The 23,287-nt window shown below is 47.7% G+C and overlaps 1 protein-coding gene across 1 annotated transcript in view; it reads left to right on the top strand.

Moving 5' to 3' along the window:
* Positions 1-23,287, top strand: part of HEATR5A (HEAT repeat containing 5A) — a 154,185-nt gene that overhangs the window by 26,030 nt on the left and 104,868 nt on the right. The window contains exons 10-11 of the mRNA XM_044271730.1: positions 10,291-10,402; positions 21,945-22,097. Coding sequence (XP_044127665.1) covers positions 10,291-10,402; positions 21,945-22,097 — 265 coding nt within the window. The remainder of the gene's footprint in view (positions 1-10,290; positions 10,403-21,944; positions 22,098-23,287) is intronic.

Consider the following 23,287-nt stretch of genomic DNA (forward strand, 5'->3'; position numbering starts at 1 on the left):
GATACACCACCACACACACAGAGGAGTTTCCTGAAGATGTTGTTCATGAACTCTAGAAAAACTGGAGACATTGCATCGAAGACTGTTTTCCACTCCTTGCCTTTGGAAATACGGATCAAATATAGGCCCCATATAAATCTAGTTTTTTGAAGATTTTGGCTCTACATAATCAATCAAAAGGTTCTGGCATTAGAGGTAGTGATTTCTTGTTCTTTATTAAAATTTTGTTTAGACCTCGATAATCAATGCATGGACAGTGACCCATGCTTATTTTTGACAAAGAAAATTCAGCTCCAGCTGGGGAAGAAGATTTGTAGATGAACTCTCTAAGTTTTCTTTTATATACAAAGACATAGCTTGAGTCTCCGGAGGAGACATTGGATATATACGACCATGAGGAGGTGTGGACTCAGGAACCATGTCAATTGGGCAATCATGAGGACGATGTGATGGCACGGACTCTTCCTCCTTCATGTCATAGACGTCCGCAGAATAGTGATATGCTACTAGTAAGCCTTGCAGGTTCTGAGGTACAGGTGGAGGTCAAGTAGGCTGAACAGACACCAAGCACTTGAAACGACAAGCTGATCCACAACATAGTATTTGACCGGAACTGTAATCCAGAACTGGATTATGCATATGAAGCTAGGGCAGCCCAAGCAACAGGGAACTTGATGACTTCAGAAGCAGTCGAGTATATCCACTTGCAGATCCAAGGGCACGGTGATAAATTGTATGTACTCAGACAGAGCCTTCCCATCCAGGGACATCACCACGAGGGTTCTTTCTAGGTGGTGAACAGGTATCCAATACTGGTCCACTATGGCTTGATGCAGAAAGCTTTGTGCTGAACCAGAATCCAGGAGGCCGACACAGTGAACTGAGTACCAGCACAGGATATCATCACTGGCAAAACAATCTTGGAAAGGACTGTTATTTACCCAGAGCTGTCTCTCCTACTTTTCTTAGACTCTGGAGTTTCTTGGCTTCAGGGGACAACTGTGGACAAGATGACCATTGCCTCCACAGTACAAACACAGACCATTGGTACTTCTGTGGCTACACTCCTCCTCCTGTCAGCATTACTCTATCCACCTGCATAGGTTCAGGCACAGTATCTGGTGAGGGAGGAGAAGAAGGAGGCAGCAACTTCTGAAATGTTGGGGCCAGCTGAAAGGGTCTTCTTTCTCTCACCACCTCCTTGGCATGCTTCCGGAACCGCAGATCATTCTGAGTAGCTATTTATCAGGGCATCCAGGGAGGTAGGTATATTCGATCTACCAGCTCATTTTTAATTCATCAGGAGAGCCCCTACCAGCAGGCTGCAACCAATGCTTTATTATTGCAGGCCAGAAACGAGGCAAGGGTTCAGAACTAAATTGCGTATTGGCCAACAGTGCATGAGCCTTGGCATAGGCATAATAATAAGGAAACGGCAGAGATAGTTTAGCCTGGTTTATTGAAAACTCTCCGGAATGTATCTAGAAAAGTTTGTTAGTTATTGGTGATCACTCTTCTCCCAGATAGGGTTTGCCTATGCTAGAGCCTTACTAGACAAGTGCGATATCATAAAGGGCACTTTGGCATGGTCAGAACTGTTTGGGGCATCAACTCAAAATGGATTGTGCATTAATTGAAGAAAAACTATGAAATCAGAGAAACAATGCATGAAATTAGGACAGTGCAAACTATAGTGGTATGTGTGTGGACAGGGTCTTCCTGCCCTGTGGCCTAGACAGTCTTAACTAGTATTGAAACCCACCACCGCCTCCCCACATCTTGTGTTTGGAATGTTCTTAAGAAGTTTGGAAAAGTGTGTTCAGGACAAGATGGAGTCTGTTACATTAACACTCATTTGCGTTTCATAGGGTCTGATATCTATGTGCTGCATCCTATGCAGCCACCAGTCTGCAGCTTTAATTAGCCAAACCATGCTAATCACTGTAACTGCTACGTCTGCGGCTATCAAAGGAGGATGTTTTAATTGGATAATGCAGAAAGTTATGTAGGCTTCAGCTGGGTTCTAACCTGGATGGGAGTCATGTGCCTGCACTCAGCAGAAACGGTCAGCTTTGACCATTTTGTCGCCGTCTAACATGGAGTAATTATGCTGTTGCAGAGTGCTTTCCTTTTCTAGGCAGCATACTCTTTTGTTGCCGGGTTGTTCTGGTATGCTATCTGGGTACCCACATACTCTTGCTTTGCTCCTCAGAATTGGTCTGGGCACAATCTGGGTATGTGGCGAAGTCTACCTGCATAGGTCTCCCCCTACAGGATGTCTTGGACAGTCTTTCTAACTGATCCCCTTCTAGGAGGCTGCCTGGCACCTCTGTATACTAGCCTTCCTTGCAATGGTCACATCACAAGGCGTTATTTTTTCTGTTCATTTTCATAGACAATCTTATTAAATAGTCCAAAAGTTGCTCCATCATGGGCTCCCCAGAGATTTTTTCCTGTTTGGTCAGAGACAGAGTAACCGCCCTGACTAGGCTGGCTGGAGTCAGTCAGTCCCTGACCAGCGGCTCAGAGTGATAGATGCCCTGTATGTTTTGTCTGCAGGATTTTCCTAGACTCGTTGCGGGACACATTGAATTCTTATTCCAAGTATAAATTGCAGCCTGTCGTGTAAAATAACAATACAATGCAGCGTGTATTACAAGTGATCAAGTGATTGCAGGTTCACGTCCTGTAGGGGGGCTAAAAAAGTTAATAAAGTTTTTAAAAATAAAAAAAGGATTAAAAGTTTAGAAAACCCTTTTCCCATTTATCACATAAAAAATCACCACATCTGAAAATGACTAGACTAAAATATTGTGTTATTTATGCTACACGGTGAATGCTGTCTGAAAAAAATATCCCAGTATCAAACTAGCCATTTTTTGGTTACCGCACCTTTCAAAAAAGCTGGAATCATTTTATGTTTCCTTAAAGGGTTTCTGTCACCTGAAAAATGGGTATAAAGCTGGCTGACATTAGCGATGTGCTAATGTCAGCTGAACATAACTATATTAGTGCCATCTCACTGCCTAAAGCCTTTATTGAGAAAAACAAACTTTTATAATATGCTAATTAGCCTCTAGGAGCAGGGGGGTCGTTGTTCCTGCTCCTAGAGGCTCAGTTTGTCCACCTCTTTTCACGCCCTTCTTCTCTTGATTGACAGGGCCAGGGCAATGCTGCTCTCCTCCCGCTGGTCGTGTCTGCAGTGTAAATCTTGCGCTGTTCGGTATTTGGCACAGGCGCAGTAAGGGAAGGACGCTCGGCGGCTGCTGGCTTCCTCACTGTGCCAGAGATTTTTGCAGTAGACACGGCCAGCGGGAGGAGAGCAGCACTGCGTGGTCCTGTCAACCTGTTCTGCTGACATTAACACATTGCTAATGTCAGCCAGCTTTATACCCATTTGTCAGGTGACAGAAACCCTTTAAATGGTTCCAATAAAAACTATAGCTTTCCACACAACAAACAAGACCTCACACAGGTTTGTCCACAAAAAATAAAAAAGTTATGGGTGTCAAAATATTGTGAGACAAAGCAATTTTTAAAAAATGTAGCAAAGTATGAAAATGATAAACTGTAATTGTGCTGAGCGACAGAATTAGGTTATTGTTGAATTTTTAACACATAGTGGAGACTGGAAAAATGGAAATCAAAAAATGATGGAGGAATTGTGTTATTTTTTTTCTCTCTGATAATTTTTTTTATTTTTATAGTTACATAAATAATATGGTTGAAAAAAAGACATAAATCCATAAAGTTTAACCAAGGGATAGGTGGGGATGCGAATCCCAGAAGGAATTGAGACTCAGATTTCTACACATTTTCATAAGCATTAATGTTGTTTACTTTTAAGAATTCGTCTAAACCCTTTTTAAAACAGTCTACGTCCTGAGGAAGTCTATTCCACAGCTTCACAGTTCTTACAGGAAAGAAGCTTTGATGCTTCCGGAGACTGAACTTTTTCCTCTCCAATCGGAGGCAGTGTCCCCTTATGAGCGCATTTTCCATGGAACAGCTTTTCACCATATTTTTTGTATGAATAAATGTTCAAGTCAGCTTGTAGTATATGGACATCTTCCATAGACCGTTCAGTTCTACACAGCTTAGTGTCATCTGCAAAAATAGAAATGGTGATATTAATCCCATCCTCGATATCATTATAAATAAATTAACTAATAAAGGGCCCAGCACTGAACCTTGGGGTACACCACTTATAACCTGGGATCATGATCATTCTGAATAGGAATCATTGACCACATCTCTCTGGACATGATCCTTCAGCCAGTTTTCAATCCAATTACAAACTATACTTTCCAAGCCAATAGACCATACTTTACTTATTAAGCGTCTATGAGGGACAGTATCAAAAGCCATGGCCAAATCCAGAAACCCTACATCCACAGCCGCCCCTCTGTCCAGGCTACTACTCACCTCCTCATAAAAACTAATCGGGTTAGACTTCTGTCCTTGGTAAACCATGCTGGTCATCACTTGTAATATTATTTACAGTCACATACTCCTGTATACTTTGTATGGAACATTTGAGGCAGAGCTTGTTAACAGCTTATTTGCATAACTGCTTCCCAGAATTCCAAAGGAGCATTGCCAGGCCTATAAGACTCCTCACTCCATTTAAAGGGACACCGACAGGCCCTATAAACATATTTAGATATTCCTATGCAGTCATAGCTCTTTTAAAGTGTATTCCAATCATATAAGAGTACCCTCTGTCCGCATTTCAAACCATGTAAAATCAACTTTATATTCATATGTCAATCACCTTCCTTTGTGCCCAAGTTTTTTTTTTTCTCATACCTTTGTGCCCAGCCACGTCCCAACTGTTGTTTCCTAGTGCTGCCCAGCTCATTATTATTCACTGCACTGGGCGGCTTCTACAGTCCCCGATCCTGTTAGATCCCGCGCATGCCCAATTGAAAAGTATGGGCATCGGCCTCACTTGTACCTTCAGCGCTGGATAGGAGTGCCTGTGAGGAGAGAGCCGGCGCACACGCAGAAGGTACAAGTGAGGCCGATGCCCATACGTTTCAATTGGGCATGCACGGGATGTAACAGGATCTGGGACTGTAAAAGCCACCCAGCGCAGTGAATAATAATGAGCTGGGCGATGCTAGGAAACAACAGTTGGGGCGCGGCTGGGCAGAAAGGTATCTCCCGGTATAGCCTCCGGTATCTTCATAGTTAGGCTCCACCCAGGGGAGCCTGCCGGCGTCTCATTCTCCCATGCTGTAGCGCTGGCCAATCGCAGCGCTCAGCTCATAGCCTGAGAGAAAAAAAAAGCCTCTCTGGCTATGAGCTGAGCGCTGAGATTGGCCAGCGCTACAGCATGGGAGAATGAGACGCCAGCAGGTTCCACTGGGTGGAGCCTAACTATGAAGATACCGGAGGCTATACCGGGAGAACGGAGCGGCGCCCAGGTATAACAGTAAGTGCAGGGAGATCCCTGGGTGCCGCTCTCCATGTCTGTATAGTTAGTTTAGATGTTTTATTCTAGTGAAAGGTCCTCTTTAAGGACCAGGCCATTTTTTCCTAATCTGACCAGTGTCACTTTATGCATTAATAACTCTGGGATGCTTTTATCATAATCATACTGATTCCGAGATTGTTTTTTTTTTCGTGACATACTGTATTCTACTTTGTTAGTGGTACATTTTCACCGATACTTACCTAATTTCTTTGTAAAAAATGCCGCAATTTCATGAAAAACTGGAAAATTTTGCATTTCTCACTCGTATTATTGGGACACAGGACCGTGGGTATAGCTGCTTGCTGCCACTAGTAGACGACATTAGGCTGAAAAGTGATAACTCCTCCCCTGCCGGCTATACCCCCTCCAGCCTGGAGAGAGCATGTCAGTTTTTAGCTTAGTGTTGCAGGAGGCAGACCTCCCTGCTTTAGCAGGGTCGGCTTCCTTTTCTTATTTTTTCTTTCTTGTTTTATCTTTTTCCCTTTTAGGTAGGGGAAACAGAGGCGCCTATCCCTCTGTCTACCCTGGGAGCTAGACCGGTGTTGGAATCCCTCACCGCTCGACCTCCCCAAGAAGCAAAAATGGACTAGGGCAGCCCAGCTCCCCTGCTTCCAGCCAGCCAAAGGGTCACCTGGATCCGGCGAAACTTCCCCGACATTCCAGTCTCCTGCCACTTCGAGTGCCAGCTGCTGAAGAGGTGACCCTGCTGGTAATCTGAGGAGGGGTGAAGAGAAGAGGATGAAGATGGGGTGAGTAGTCCGGATTGGGTGAGTATCAGCCCCCCCCCTCCCCCACTACGGTTTTGGAGAGCGAACACAGTGAGTGTTCTTTATGTGTAAAACTCTTAGGGTTCTCCTATCTTGTTCCTTAGGCCCTGTGGCCTGCGCCATTTTTCTGACCTGCGGAGTGGGCCCCCGTGGCCGGTAAACTGCAGTGGGCGCCTTTCTGTGCTCCATGTTGGGTCCCCTCCTTCGGCTGACCGGGGAGCGGTCAGCCGGGTGGGCACTTTATTCAGGTAAGCGCCCCTGAGGCAGGTCTGACATGCCAGGGGGCCCGCGGCGGTCGGCCGGGTGCCACAAACAATCTAGGCCCCGGCTGCATTCGGGCCTACCTGTCCTTTTTTTCCCTGGCCTGCACTGTGTTGTTTGGTGGGCATCCACGCATTCCGCACTCCAGTCCAGGTCTCTCTGGGCAGCCGACCGGCAGTGCTTCCCAGTCGGCCGCGCAATAAACTTTAGATCCCGGTTTTGCAGCCTACTAGGCCACAACTTAATTCCCAGGTATGGGGAGGAGGCACCTAGCTGTTGCCCTCCCCCAGAGCACGCTGAACTCTGCCCCCGGTCCGCAAGGCAGGGTTAACCTTTTCTGGCCAGCCACCTCTTTGAGACAGACACCAGACTTTTCGGGGTTCCTAGTGGCAGGCATTGTGCCTTACTATGTAAGAGTTTAACCCCTTCCTGCCTCTTGTCCATTAGGTGGACCCATATAGGTTCTGCCTCCCTCAGCCCACATCACCGCAGGACCACCCTTACTGTGCCCTATTCCGGACAGTGGAGGACCTCTCACAGTTTACCAATCTGCCCTCCGGGGCCGTTTGGTTGATAATTCCCCACGTGCGCAAATCCAGTGAAGAACATCTGAAGGATTCCCAATCCACCCTCCTGGGTCGTCTGGTTGATATTTCACCACCTGCGCAATCCAATGGAGGACCTCTGGAAGTTCCCAATCCACCCTCCAGGGTTGTTTGGTTGATAAAGCAACGCCTACGCAATCCGGTTAAGTGGACCTGTAGAAGTTCCTATTCCACCACCGGCGCAGCCTGCAGCTGCCATGGGCTAGTTGCTGAAAGGTAGAACGGCGCACGAGCGGGTCAGAGCAGGACATATTTCCTCCTTGCTCACCTCCGCACCCCCACCCTTCCTTCCTAGGGTCACGCTCGGAACCCTTCCTCCCTCGAGGGGTCAGTTATTCAGACTTGAATCCGGTTCAATCTTCCAAGATTGTGTCCATGCTAGCCAGCAGCACTGGTTGTATGCATTACCCCCTTCCTTAGGCGGCACTACTACTGGATACAGTACTTAACTTATGTATTACCTCCTTCAATAGGTGCCAGCCATAGGCATTCCCCCTTCCGTAGGTGGCGGAATTGCAGTTCCACTGGGTACAGTACTGTCCGTATGCATTAGCCTCTTCCATAGGTGGCGTTATGGCATTATCACTGGTTGCAGTGTTTTCCATACGCATTATCCCCTTACGTGGAGTAATTGCACTTCCCACCGGGTACAGGACTCGTCATATGCATTACCCCCTTCCATAAGGGGCGTAATTTCTCTACCATTGGATTCAGTTCCTGCCGTGTGCATTACCTCCTTCCATAGGTGGTGTACTTGCACTACCTCGGGATACAGTAATTACTGTATGTTTCTTCCTTTCATAGGTGCAGTGATTGCACTACCACTGAGTACTGTGCTTACAGTCGGCATTATCCCCCTCCATTGGTGGGGTAATTACACTACAATTGGATACAGTTCTGACTATCGCACTAGCGAGCTCTCCATCAGCCATGTGATTTGGCCTCCGAGGTTTCCTTGTCCAGGACTAGCGCTTACCGCCGTACGTACTTTTATCTGGTTTTCCTGGAGGTCCTTGTCAAAGCTTGACGGCCTCCAAAGGGATGTTTTCCAGGTATCTGTTTAACAGTTGCTCGAATTCCGCTCCCGGGTCAAAACACCACCCAGCGGAGTTATAGTCTGCCCGACCAGTGGTCAGCGCTTTTTGGGTTCATCTCCTCCATGCATCAGCTTTCCAGTTGTAGAAGGCAGTGTCTTGGTCTTCCGGGCACACGTTCACCAAGTCTTACCGGGTGCCTTCCTAAGGATCGGCGGATGCTGCTCCGGGCAGCAAGGTCTTGCAGGCGGCAGTGGATTACGCATCCTCAAGGGCGTTTTCTCCATGGGCATGTGATTTGTTTCCCTCCCCGTGGACTGCTTTAGGACGTCCCACAGTTCTGTGTCCCCCAATGATACAAGCGAGAAAACAAGATTTTTGTGAACTCACCTGTAAAATCTTTCTCGCCCAGTGAGTTCTGTTTGCCGCAAATGATGGCGGTCGGTGGTCCTCAGTTCTGGTTTTGCCCGACTGGCAATTGTCAGTTATTGGGTTGTTTACCGTATGATTTTTTTTTTCTCCTACTCCTATTGCTTGGGCACAAACTGATATGCTCTCTCCAGGCTGGAGGGGGTATAGCCAGCAGGGGAGGAGTTATCACTTTTCAGCCTAGTGGCGCCTCCTAGTGGCAGCAAGCAGCTATACCCACGGTCCTGTGTCCCCCAATGAACTAAGCGAGAAAAAGATTTTACAGGTGAGTTCACAAAAATCTAGTTTTTTCTAACTTTGAAATTCTCTGCTTGTAAGAAAAATGGACATGCCAAATAAATTATATATTCATTTGCATATTCAATATGTCTACTTTATGTTGGCATCATAAAGTTGACATGTTTATACTTTTTGAAGACGTTAGAGGGCTTCAAAGTTGAGCAGCAATTTTCAAATTTGTCATGAAAATTTCAAAAATTTTAAAGTGAATTTGAGGGTCTTTATGTTAGGAATCTCCTATAAATGACCCCATTATGAAAACTGCACCCCTTAAAGTATTCATAATGACATTCAGAAAGTTTATTTAGTGTGTGTGTGGGGGGGGGGGGGGGGTGTTTTTACGTATACCCTACCCTAGCCCACCCTAACCTAACAAAAAAAAATAATATAAAACAAAATTTTTTGGGGCAAGCCCCAAAAAGTGGTATAAAAAACCCCCCAAAACACTTCAATCGCGGTGGGGTGGGCGATGCACTAACAGTGGCCGGATGCTCTTTTACGGCTAAGCATGCCAGCCACAGTCAGCGCACCTACTAAAAGAAAAAAAAAAGCGCTTGCGCCCCCAAAAATGGTGGGGGGGGGGGGGGGAAGCTGCAGCACCCCTGGGGGTCGGGGGTTGCACAGCTTGAGGGTACTGTGGACCTCAGACACCCTCAGATCCGGGTGCTGCACACACAAAAAAAAAAAAAAAAAAAAAAAGGAGCTACGAAGGGTGATTGGTGGTGTATATTACAGCACTGATCACACTCCTATTCCGGGTCATCGGGTCACCAGAGTCCCAAATGACCCCGAAACGCAGCAAACCGCAGGTCTGAATTGAGTTGGTTTGCAGCGATCACCGATATGGGGGGGGGGGGTCACAGGACCCCCCTCGGCATTTTCACAGGGTGCCTGCTGAATGATTTCAGCAGGCACCCTGTTCTGATCACTGGCCGACGCGCCCTGTGTCTGTAAGAGGTTAAATCCAAAAAGCCTTAGTCACAGGCCACACATCTTGATGGCGTTTGAAAAGTTCAGAAAAGACAAAACAAGAAAAATGACACTGTACTGAACATGAAAAGCAAAGATCTGTCCATGTAGACCCCACGTTATAATTTCTGATTTAATGTGTGTCTCATAAATGTTGACTTGTATTGGTGAATAATTATGCCTTATATTATGTGTTTAATAACTGCTGTTAATATAGATCACTTTATTTTTATTTTTGACCCTAGTGTCTATTTTGTTGAATTGTGTCAAAATTGCTAATTAAAGGGTCATATATGCCATCATTTAATGATTGGTGGGGGTTAGACCTCTGAGTCACTACTCATTCATTCATGAATCGATAGGCATCCTGGCGGTCCAATTCCCACCAATGATGTCATGCTACAAGAGTTAGGTGGTAGCATGGTACATAAAAATAATAATTAACTCTTTCAATATGGTTGTTTCAGGCAATAATGAGTTTGGCCGAAGACCTTCTGTGCTCTGCAAACCAAAACAGTCGTGTTTCTATGCAAAGAGTACAGGCAGGCTGGATCCTGATTTCCTCTCTTATGACTTTAGGTAAAATGTCTTTAGTGTATTGGCATACAGAAACCAAGTTCATATGTATAACAAACCACAAAAACTGTATTTCCCTCAACAAAATTCCACCCCTGTTAGAGGAGTAAAACAACAAAAATAACGGAAGTGCTGGGGGAAATGGCAGTGCGTCTTATAATGCGAATACTAGTTAGATGCTCATCTCAGAGGGGCTGCCTGGGTGAAAAAGGGGATATGTTCGGGTTCAGCTCTGAACCCGGACAACCCCTTTTAAGCAAGTTGAAAATGAAATGATCTCCAAAGTGAGAAATGAAAAAAGGAAAAACATGAAATGGTACGACATAGCTCATACAGTCATTTGGCAGACCATCAAAGTGGGAAAAAACACAATAAAAAATTGCGTACAGCAGTACAGGTTCCACAGTTATACCCAAAGTTGTAACACATAAAACTCAGGACTAGGGATAAGACAACTGACAGAACACAAAGGGAAAGGAACAGGTAAGAGGGAGTAAGAGCAGGGAAGGTAGGGGAGGGGGAGAGACCATTAGGGGGATGCCAGGTATGTATCCTAGGGTAGCCATATCTCTTGGAATTGTTGCACAGTGTTGTTAAGGGACTCTGTGAGACATTTCATGGACCTGAAGTCACGGACCCTGGCTAGACGCATTGTGTAGAAGACTGGACCATAAAAGTCGAGCAGGCTTGTGGGCAACAACGGGCGCAGAGTTACAACCAGGCATGATATTAATCCTGTTTTATTTATAGACTACGTGTTTCGTGGTGCATGACCCCTTTATCAAGTCTTTATGTAGCGAGCTGCAGCCTTTGCTGGACCGCCGCAGGATGGCACGTGGAGCGTTCGCCATAGCGAGCAGCGAGAATGCAAGTGAAAATTTTAAGGTCTGCGTTAAGAAGGGCAATCGGTCTATAGTTAGCGCAGTCCTTAGGGTCTTTACCTGTCTTGTGGATGATTACAATATGGGATGACAGCATAGACTGCAGGATTAGTGAGCCCAGTAGAAATGAGTTAATTAAGGCCAGAAGGCAGGTTGAGAGTTCTGGTTGAAACATTTTGTAGCACAAGTCCGTGAACCCGTCAGGTGCCGGGGATTTGCCCAGGGGGAGAGCTTTAATCACGTCCGTTAGTTCCACGGCTGATATGGGGCTGTTCAGAGAGGTGACCGCCTTCGGGGAGAGCTTGGGCAATTTACAAGAGGATAAGTAATTCTGTATGCGGGGTAGTGGGGATGTGTGTGAGTGATTATAAGCAAGATTATACAGTTTGGAGTAGTAATCACGAAAGCATCGAGCATTCGCGTCAGGGTGGTATTGGGGGCAGCCAGCTGTGTCTTTTACCACCTGGGGAGCACGCTTGGAGGCAGCATTCCTTAGGTTGCAGAGCACCAAATGCCTCTTGTCATTGGAGCTAGTCCCTTGACATGACACACCTAACCATTGAGGTAGAGTGAGTAGCGAGGTGTCTTACCGGCTATGAAGGTAGCAGCAGAAGAATGGGAGGTGACCACAAGGGGGTGGGGGGCTTCTTCCAGACTGTTCTCTGTGGGGTAAGAGAGAGTGGGAGCAAGAAAAGGCAGGAAGGAGGAAGGGGATGGGAGGGGGAGGATATGAAACGATAGGGAGTAGGGGAAGACACTGACATCACAAGACTTCATAGAAACAAACAAATGAACTATATCCGTAGAATAAACAGACTAAAAAATAGTGTGAAAAGGGACCGACCCCACTGGACCAATAGCCAGCAGAGCGGACTCACTGAACCCCACCAAGAGGGGAGGGAGATAACCTGAGCAGAACCAATAGGTCAAGAACAAAAAAGGAAAAACAATTGTGACAAACAGACTGTGACTACGCCACCATTATATCTTCCTAGGGCTTGAGTGGGCTATAGCAGTGAAGTCGTCGCATCCCCCCCCTCCCCCCCCCCCCCCCCCCAAAAAAAGGGCAAAAAGAGAATGTCCAGGCACGCCGAGTTCATCAGCGATGGGGAGTTGTTTCTTCGGGTTCAGGGAATGCCAATCTAGGTTAGGGGACGCTCCTCCAGGGTCAACAGACCTCACTTTGGCGAGGGCAGTCGACGTCTCTTGTGACCTCCCATCGCCAAGCAAGTGGGGGCGGGCAGGGATGTCGTGGTGATCTCCAAGTCAGAGAGGTCAGGTACTGGGAAGTTCAGCGCGGCACAAAATGGGCCGAGGTCAGCATAGGAGCGTAAGGCCACAGTGCGGCCATTTATCCGGGCGTTTAGGGAAAAGGGGAACCCCCAACGGTATGGGATCTGATGGTCCAGTAGGGAGCAAAGGTGACGATGTTTCTGCAGCGTGATCCACAACAAGTCCTGGAAAAGCGGGACCTGCCCCCCCCCCCTCTCCCCCCCCCCCCCCCCCCCCCCGGAAATCCAGAATCCAGAAATCGTGAGTCCTTGACCTTTGCCACAATCGCTTTTTTCCGGGTGAAGTCATGGACGCAGCAAATAATTTTCCTGGGTTGGTCTAAGTCCTCTATATGATGATGCAACTCGCGGAGCCCCGCGGCTTGTAAGGACAACGAGGTATGGAGTTGAGAGACACAGGACCGCGTAACTTCATGTTCTTTGCCTAGGGTCTCTACCCAGGTAGCAATAGAGTGTAGGTCGCGTTGAACCGCAGAGATTTCAGAGCGGCATGTTGTAGTGACCTCTGTAACTAGAGCCTGGAAGTCCCCTTTAGTGGGCACCTGGGAGAGTATGGAAGCCCAATCCATGAGGGGGGGCTGCTGTAGGTGCCATGGTCAGAGTATGGGGAGTGTGCAGGGGTGGGGGCAGCATACTATGTCATCTTCAAGTTATAGAAAGGAGAGGGTGGCAAGGGGCACTGCCACTGCATTATTCACATCCGGGGGTCCCTTTCTGCAGGGAGAGAGAGCCGGGGGGGAGGATTGCTGAGGGGGGTCCGAATAACTCCACTGGGCACTGACCTGAGAGGGGGCCTCCCCCGCTATTGGCGGTCCGGCACGTGCAGGCGCCATCTTGGGTGCAAGGTTTTCCTGCTGGGCCCATGTCCAGGGGGGCGGTGAAAATGCTGCAGGCTGGCTGGCTTCTACAGCCATGATGGTCGGCACTGGGTGCTCCTGCGTTGCCGGAGGGTCTGCTGCCTCGCGATCCTGCGCCTCCCTGCAGCGCTAAGGGAGCGCTTCTGCAGTGGCAGCCAGGTCAAGCGGGGAATATGGCAGCGCGCTCTGTCCTGAGCACAGGACGAAGTCCCGGAGCGTGCCTCGGTGAGAAGGTCTGGAGGAGGAAGGGCTCCCTGTGGGAGCTACTTGGGCAGCTTCTTTCTCATGTGAGGATCCGTGCAATAGGCTCAAGGCCCCTAATGTTGCGGCACTCAAGCGTCCTTCTCCATGAGCTGCTAGGCCACGCCCCCACTTTTCAATATTTTAGGCAATATCAGTGTATTATTTTGGTTTTGTACAATTCTAGAGTGAAAAAAGGAAAGGAGTAACATAGTTTGTTAGGCTGAAAAAATACATCCGTCCATCCAGTTCAGACTGTTATCCTGTTATCCTCATTTTAGGGGGAAAATTTAATTTCTGACTCCCAATCGGGCAATTCCGAATAACTCCCTGGTTCAACGACCCTTCTCCAGAATTCTATTAACTATAACCTGTAATATTATTAAACTCCAGAAATGCATCCAGGCCCCTCTTGAACTCTTTTAGTGACTTCACCATCACCACCTCCTCAGGCAGAGAGTTCCATAGTCTCACTGCTCTTACCGTAAAGAATCCTCTTCTATGTTTGTGTACAAAACTAGATTTTTGTACTTACCGTAAAATCTGTTTCTCTTCTGTTCATTGGGGGACACAGGCTTGACCATGGGTATAGCTGCTGCCACTAGGAGGCAGACACTAAGCACAAAAGTGTGAGCTCCTCCCTTCAGCTATACCCTTCCTACAGGGACTAAGCTAAAATAGTCGGTGCAAAAGCAGTAGGAGAAGCAAGAAAAAAATATGGAAAATCAAACAATGTACAAACCCAGAACCACGTAAGCCACAACGAGGCCAGTAAAAAGAGAGAATGGGTGGGAGCTGTGTCCCCCAATGAACGGAAGAGAAACAGATTTTATGGTAAATACAAAAATCTAGTTTTCTCATGCGTATCATTGGGGGACACAGGCTTGACCATGGGACGTTACAGAGCAGTCCCAAGGGTGAGTCAGAAACGAAAAAATAATCTTCTGGCCAATCAGAGAACCGCAGTCTACAAAACTCTACACCCCAGAGAAGCGTCAAAAGACGCAAACGTGTTTACTCTGTAAAATTTAGAAAAAGTGTGCAAAGACGACCAGGTAGCCGCCCTGAACAACTAAGGGCCGAAGCCCCATGGTGTACTGCCCAAGAGGCCCCTATTGCCCAAGCAGAACGAGCAGTAACCTGGAAGCAAGGGGCCCGATGACTAATGCGGTTCGCTTCCACAATGGCCAAACAAATCCATTAGGAAATGGAAACTTTTGACGCAGCCAATCCTCATCTCGGCCCCTCTAGAATGACAAACAGCGAATCCGTCCGTCAGAAAGATGACGTTTGAGACAGATAGTGTGGAGCGACTGTTCACGAGGATGAGATGGGGCTGGACAAAATGAAGGTAGAATGATCTCTTCATTGAGATAGAATGCCGACACAACCTTTGGAAGGAAGGACTGAACAGGGCGAAGGACTACTTTGTCCTGATGGAGAATCAGGAAGGGCCACCAATAGAAAAGAGCTGCAAGGTCTGACACCCTACGGATGGAAGTGATTGCCACCAAAAGGGCCACCTTGTAGGACAGGAAGCGAAGGGAAACCTGCTGCAAAGGCTCAAACGGTGAAGACTGGAGAGCGTTGAGCACCAGATTAAGGTCTCAAGGATCCAAAGGAGGGCGGTAAGGGGGCACAGCGTGCGCAACTCCCTGTAGAAAGGTCTGAACCACTGAAAGCGAAGCCAAGTTCCGCTGAAATAGGGTGGAACGAGACAAAACTTGCCCTTTGATAGAACTGAGAGCCAACCCCAAGTCCCTGTACCGACTGCAGGAAAGACAGGAGTCGCGGTAACGAAAAACTAATGGGAGACAGCTGGTGAAGTTCGCACCAACTAAATGTGACATAGTGAGCGGCTTTGTCTGGGAAAACAGGTATTTTCTTCCCAGCATATGCTGCTGGGCTGATATACAGCCAGGTGAGGTCAAATACCGGACCGAATTTTAAATGCCGGTCCGGCTTTTGGCAGCACCTGGCTGTCCTTAAATAGACAGCTGGGCTCAGAAGCCAGGTCTCTGTGTTGGGATCTGGGAGCCTTGTGTTTGGATAAAGGTTTGGCGTAAAAACAGGTTGGCGCTGCTATGGTCAAGGACTCTTTGAGGCAGAATTGCAGCATGGAGTGAAATGCCACCAATACCGCAAGGTGACTTTTTTTTTTTTATTCTGACTGCTTGTTTTGTCACTTACTTAAAGTGTGAATAAAACACTAAACGCTTTGATCCAAAGAACTTGTTGCCTCTATACTGCCTCCGCTAATCCTGTTTACCAGAGCGAAACCCCACATAAAGTAGGACTTTCAGGTCCGGTGATAGATCCGAGAAGACGACGCTTTCCTAACACGAATCATGGTCTGGATAACCGTCTCCGAGAAACTACAAGCCCTTAGTACGGTTGCTTCAGCCGCCGTGCTGTTAAATGTAGAGACCTTAAATTCGGGTGGAAGATCGGTCCTTGCGACAGGTGGTCCTCCCGAAGGGGAAGACACCAGAGTTCATCGGTGAGGAGGGCGACTAGGGATGCGCGCCACACTCGGTGTGGCCAATCCGGGGCCACGAGAATGACGGGCAGGCCCTCCGACCTGATTTTTCAGAGAAGACGTGGAATGAGGGGAAGAGTGGGGGAACACGTAGGGAAACGTGAACCGACCCCACGAAATCACAACTGTGTTGTAAGCCAGGGCCATGAGGTCCTTGGACCGCGCAAGGAAGTTCTCGACCTTGTGGTTGAAGCGGGAGGCTATGAGATCCACGTCCGGCCGACCCCACCGCTCGCAGATGTCTAGAAAAACCTGAGGGTGAAAAGCCCATTCGCGGGGATCGGGACTGAGGAAGTCGGCGATCCAGTTGTTGACGCCGTTGATGTGAACTGCCGACAGTGCCGGAACATGGCTCTCCAACCAGGTGAGAAGCAGTGCTGTTTACGCCATGGCTGCCGGGCTATGGGTGCCGCCGTGGTGATTAAGGTACGCCATTGCCGTGGAGTTGTCAGACTGAATTCGAACTGGACATCCTCTGAGGTGTTCAGTCCAATGAAGCAGAGAGATGAATCGCACTCAATACCAGAATGTTGATTGGGAGGGTGCGTTCTACGCGTGACCACACGCCATGAAAGGATAGATTTTCCATAAATCCCCCCCCCCCCCCCCCAGCGGCTTGCATCCGTTGTCAACACTGTCCAGCAGAGGGGAAAGAAAGAGCGGCCTGACGTCAGCATCGGGGAAACCAACCATCACCTGAGGGACGGCTCGGGAGATGTATGAGTCGATCCAGGGAGACTGGGGACCGGTCCCAATTGGCCAGAATGGCTCGCTGAAAAGTCCTGGTATGGAACGGAGCATAGGGTACTGATTCAAAAGCAGAGACCATGTGACCTAGAACCCTCATGCAGTGACAAATTGGAAGAGGACGGGGCCGCAACAAGGGAAGAATCTGAAGACTGAGAGTGGATAGCTTCTCCGGGGGCACGAGTACCTTGGCCTGAAAGGTGTGGAGTAACATACCCAAAAAAGTTAGTCGCTGGGATGGATAAAGACATGACCTTGGCCGGTTCAGGATCCATCTGAAGCATTCCACGGTGTCCAGGACAATGCGCAGACTGTCCGACATTGCCCGGGTTGACGGTCCCTTTATCAGAATATCGGCAAAAAATGGAATCACTACTATACACCTGGCATGGAGCAGAGCCATGACCGCCGCCAGAATCTTTGTAAAGACTATGCGAGCTGTGGCCAGGCTGAACGGGAGAGCCACAAACTGGTAGTGAAAAGGACCCACTGCGAACAGGAGAAACTTTTGGTGACTGATGCAAATGAGAACATGGAGGTAAGCGTCCTTGATGGCTATCGAGGACAGATATTCCCCTGGTTCCATGGACGCATTGACCGATCTAAGGGACTCCATCCGGAAGCGGCAGAGCCAAAGAAAGCGGTTGAGGGCTTGGAGGTCCAGAATGGGACGGAACGTACCCTCCTTTTTGGAGACCGCACAAAGATTGGAGTGGAACCCGCAAAAACGATCACCCCCTGTAGCAGAAGAGTGTGGATAGCCTGAAAAAAGAAAGTTGCGGCGGAAGGTTAATTCCAGTTTGTAACCATCTGAGATTTCCTTTCTCACCCAGGCATCCGCCGAGACTTAAGCCAGCCAGACATGACGGAACAGATGAAGACGGCCGCCCACCTTATTGAAGGGTGTTAAAAGCCACACATCATGCAGAGGAGGTCTTGCGAGTATAGGACTCAAAGCCCTGTTGCCGGGGACGCCAGGAAGGGCGAGGTTTGAAGGAAGGCTTTCACTTCTGATCCAGGGTAGACTTGTTAGATGGCCTCTTGGGCCTGGAAAACCTCTGAAGGGGCGAAAAAGAGGCAAACGCTTTTTCGACTTGTTGAAATGTGCCCTGTTTTGTGGCATATGAGAGCTCTTACTACTTGTAGCATCAGAAATTATCTCATTCAGGCGTGTGTCAAAAAGTCTGCTGCCGGTAAAGAGGAGGGCCGTCAAGGCCCTCTTTGAGGCATTATCTGCCGCCCAGCAGGAGAGCCATAGGGTACGGCGAAAAGCCACTAAAAGGGTTGACGAGCGGGCCATTAGTCTGGCCGTATCTAGAGAGGCTTCACAAATATACGAATTGGCATGGGAGAGTTGCAGGGAAATATCGCAAAGTTCCTCCGAGGAATCCCCAGAGGAGAGACCCTGACTTAGTTTGTTTGCCCACTCACCCATAGCTTTGCTCACCCATGTAGAGGCAAAAACTGGGTGCAGTGCCATGCCCACTGCTTCAAATGATGATTTTGCAAAAGATTCCAGTTTATCACTCTGATCAGAGAATGAGGCCCAAGCAGGCATAGACAAAGTGGTATGTTTTGCCAAGCTGGATACTGGAGGGTTGACTATAGGTGAGGACGACCACTTATTAGCCAAATCCTCCGGAAAAGAATAAAAGACTTTTAAGCGTTTTGGCAAAGCAAAACGTCTGTCAGGAAAATTCCACTCCTTGGAAAAAGAGGAATCAAAATCCTGGTGGTTGGGGAAACATTTGGGCGAGCGACTGGAATGCCTGAAGGAAAAACTTGAGGTGGCCGATGAGGGTGCAGGGTCCTCCACCTGTAAGGTTTCTATAACCGCTGTAATGAGGTTGTCCACCATAGAGGACAGTTTTGAAGACTGTCAAGAGAGACAAAGTCCATATGTGAAAACTTTCCATCGGAACATGCCTCTTCCAAGGAGGAAGGAGTCGAAGTGAGACTCTCTGGGAGGTGGCAGAGAGACAGAAGAAACGGGGTACGAAGACACCCTTCTGGGGGAGAGTGGTCTGGCCCATTTAGCGGAACGGACGGCGACGGGACTGAGCCCCAGGATCCGCACAGTCAGACTGGTCAGAGGACGGCCTTGCGCACAAACGCCCCAGTATATCCACAATGGCCTTGTTGGTATGGGAGACGTCCTGTACCATCTTTGACAGGGAACGCGCCCACTCTGATTTATACCATGGACTGGGCAGTAGGGGCGACTGGGTTAGGGGGCAAGCCAATTGGCTGTGGAGCAGAGCACGAAGAGCAGAGGGGATCTAACTGACTGGATGGGAATTTTGGGTGACAAGAAGTACAGGCAAAATGGCACACAGAAGTGACCACCTGCTTTGAGGTCTGGGATCTGGGCTCTGACATAGTGAGTACCCTGTAGTGTCAGGTAGGATGATGAGGGGGGTTGATTAGACCCTGTAAGAAGGGGAGACACAGCTTACCCGGCCTGTGTCTCTGAATGCAGCTTGTCTGGAAGTGCCTTGTGCCAGAGTCCCGCAGAGGTCCTCCTGAAGCAGGAGGTGGGCGGAGCGCAGAAAGAGCACTAAGAATTCGCGCCAGGTTATAGATGAAGGAGGTGCAGAACAGCATACCCCGTCCCCACGAATGGAGTCGGTCCCCGGCGAAAACGAGGAGAAGCTGTGGCCCGATCCATCTATCCTTCCTGAAGAGGCCCTCCACCCCGCCCCCCCCCCCCCATCTCCCCCCCAGTCAGTATAGCGGAGCTGCCGCTTCAAGCCCCGGTCTAACAGAAAGTACCCGCAGGGAGCCAGAGCAAGAGTTGGCCTCAATTACAAGCGGCCCCGGCGGAGGACAGGGCTGGGAATGCCGTTACAAACAGAAAAGGCCCCATAAAAAGGAGTGCATTGTGTGCCCAAAAAGCTTCTTCCCCGACAGTAGAGTGACGGATGGAGGTGACAAGGCCTCCGTGAGGGTTATTCACATAAGGTAACCTGAGAAGGGGAGGGAGGAGTAAGAAGGGGGGTTTGGGGGTCAAAAATACCTGTCTGGCATGTTCTGCCCACCTGGTTCCATCCGGGTCACCACCTTCGGCGTGCGGCCCTTTGGGAAGGCTGCTACACCAGAACAGAGGGGACATAACTTGGGCGGTCGTGGTGACCGGCAGGCTGGTGGGATGCAGAGGATTTGGGAACCTCTGGTCCTCCTGGTCTTCTGGAGAGTGGGAAAGAGGAGCGGGCTTGGGGACCCCCTGGTCTCCCCTCTCTGGAGCTGCCTGTAACCGAAAGAAAAAATCTGCAGACCTGCAAAGCAGGGAGGTCGGCCTCCTACGGACACTAAGCTAAAACTGTTTTAGCTTAGTCCCTGTAGGAAGGGTATAGCTGAAGGGAGGAGCTAACACTTTTGTGCTTAGTGTCCGCCTCCGAGTGGCAGCAGCTATAACCATGGACAAGCCTGTGTCCCCCAATAATACGGATAAGAATCCTTCTTTCTTACAGACTGCAGAGGATGTCCCATCATCACAGTTACAGTCCTGATGTACTTGCATAGGTATTAGATCTCCCCTCAGTTGTCTCTTTTTTCCAAACTAAATAACCCTCATTTTGATCCCAGGGTACTGTAGTCCACCCATTCCAATTATTACTTTAGTTGCCCTCCTCTGAACCTTATCCAGCGCTGCTATGTCTGTCTTGATCACAGGATCCCAGAACTGTACACAGTACTCCATGTGTGGTCTGACTAGTGATTTTTAAAGTGGCAGGACTAATGCTTGGAATAATACGAGGTAGGGTCACAACAGCTGTGCAGCACTTCCTTGATCTCCCACCTGCTGATGACCACTTCCATAATGGAAGCAGTCCTTAGCATTCAGACTATAAGATGGACTGCTAATTTCCCCCACTTTTGGGGGGAAAGTGTATCTTACAGTCCAAAAATGTGGTACATTTGTTTCATTTTTTTTTTCATGACTATAAACAAAAAATAAAAATGATTCCATAAGGGTCCATTGCGGATCCGCAATACACCCATCCGGCACCCCCCATAGAACTGCCTATTCTTTTCTGCAATTGTGGACAAGAATAGGACATGTTCTATTTTTTTGCGGAGCTGAAGCCGAGAAGTTCGGGGCCGGGCTCCGGAAATGCAGATGCGGAGAGCACATAGTGTGCTCTCCGCATCCCGTTCTGCACCATTGAGAATGAATGGGTCTGCACCCGTTCCCGATATTGCGGAACGGATCAGGACCCATTTGCGGACGTGTGAATGGACCCTAAATGTTGAAGTTGCTTTAATTAAAGCATTTAAGATACACTCTGGTGCTCCAAATCAAGGTACCCTCAAGAGGGTTAATATCCACGCGTGGCATAGAGACTAGATGCTGACATGAAACTGGTCAATGCAACCTCTCTTTTTTATAATACTGAGTTAAAGCTGCATATACATCTTCAGAAAAGGGCAGTCCTTTCCGAGGCCCATGCATTATTTCATTGGCTCAAAAAGAAGAAAAGTCTTTGCATTGTGAGCGCCATGTTATAATGGCGGTCTTACTAACATTAATACTACATCCGTTATATGTGACACTTCAAGGAGGTGCTTTTCTATAGGCAGTGAATAATATGTGTGTATATATCATCCAGCTAAGTGATTAGCTCATGCATTCTTCCACAGTGCATACATCTTCCTTGAGGCACCTGTACAAAGAGGAGAAGACAAACACTGCCCACATCACAGCTCTCTGCCCCTCCTTCTCTCTCTCAAGTGTTCAAGGGGGAGAGGGAGGCGCTTGTGATCAGAAGTAGTAGTTTGTGACGGCTTTAGAAAAGTTAACTAGTTACAGTCCTAGAGATACACAATATAGAATAAAATTGACACATCTCTATCATAAATATATACCACAGAATCTGCCCCCCAAATTCACATGAATACATGAAACATATACAAAAGTTCTATTGTATTACATGTTTACATAGCAGAGCTATTAAAAATATTTCACCTTAATATTCACATATCCTACAGGCCCCGCAATGGTCCAACCTCATTTAAGACGACTTTTGGTTCTCTGGCGGAGTGTCTTCCCACAAAACCCTAAGGACCTGGACATGGAGCGCAGTAGAGGGGATTCTTTCACCTGGCAAGTAACTTTAGAAGGACGAGCAGGTGCCATGAGTGGTAGGTATTTTGATACTTTAAAAGTAACACATACAACACTACTTGTTACCTCTAGGGCTACATTTACACTACCGTATGTATTTTGCTCTCCCCAAAACACAGTTCTACAAAAAATACAGATGACATCCGTGTTGAATCCGTTTTTTGTTTTTTTTTGCGGATCCATTGTCTATCCCAATGTCTATCCTATACAGTCCTGATCAAAAGTTAAAGACCACTTGAAAAATGGCAAAAAATCATATTTAGCATGGCTGGATCTTAACAAGGTTCCAAGTAGAGCTTCAACATGCAACAAGAAGAAATGAGAGTGAGACAAAAAACTTTTTTGAGCATTCAATTTAATGAAAATACTGATTAAACGGAAACAGGCTGTTTTTCAGCTGATCAAAATCTTAGGACTACATGCCTTTAAAAGGCCAAATCTGTGCAAAGATCTGGATTCATTGTCATTTTCTGTCAGGTAGTCACACGTTGTGATGGCAAACTCTCTCTTTTTGAACGTGGTCGGGTTGTTGAACTGCATAAGCAGGGTCTCTCACAGCGCGCTATCGCTGCTGAGGTGGGACGCAGTAAGACAGTCATTTGGAATTTCTTAAATGATCCTGAGGGTTATAGAAAAAAAAGTCAAGTGAAAGACCCAAAAATATTTCATCAGCACTGAGCCAAAGGATTTCTGTTTTGGGGGGGTTTAGTTTTTTTTTTTGGAGGTGTGGTCCTAAACTTTTGATCACCTGAAAAACAGCCTGTTTCAGTTTATTCGTTGTTTTCATTAAACTGAATGCTCAAAAAATGTTTTGTCTCACTCCCATTTCTTCTTGTTGCATGTTGAAGCTCTACTTGGAACCTTGTTAAGATCCAGCCATGCTAAATATGATTTTTTGCTATTTTTCAAGTGGTCTTAAACTTTTGATCAGGACTGTATATGCCTATCCTTGTCCGCAAAACAAGACTAGAATAGCACATGTTCTATTTTTTTTGCTGGACTACGGAACGGACATACGCATTTTTTGCGGACCCATTAAAATGAATGGATCCACATCCTAAAAATACGGCTAAGATACAGACCAAAAATGACAGTCGTGTGAATAGGGCCTTAAGCAATATTTTTAAATTTGACACTGGCTTCAAAAGGGATGTAGCAGCAAGTACATACTTTATAATGTTCTAGGTAAAGGGGACACTGAGCTTTT

Source organism: Bufo gargarizans, chromosome 11 (genome assembly GCF_014858855.1).
Source record: "Bufo gargarizans isolate SCDJY-AF-19 chromosome 11, ASM1485885v1, whole genome shotgun sequence".
NCBI classification, from domain to species: Eukaryota; Metazoa; Chordata; class Amphibia; order Anura; family Bufonidae; genus Bufo; species Bufo gargarizans.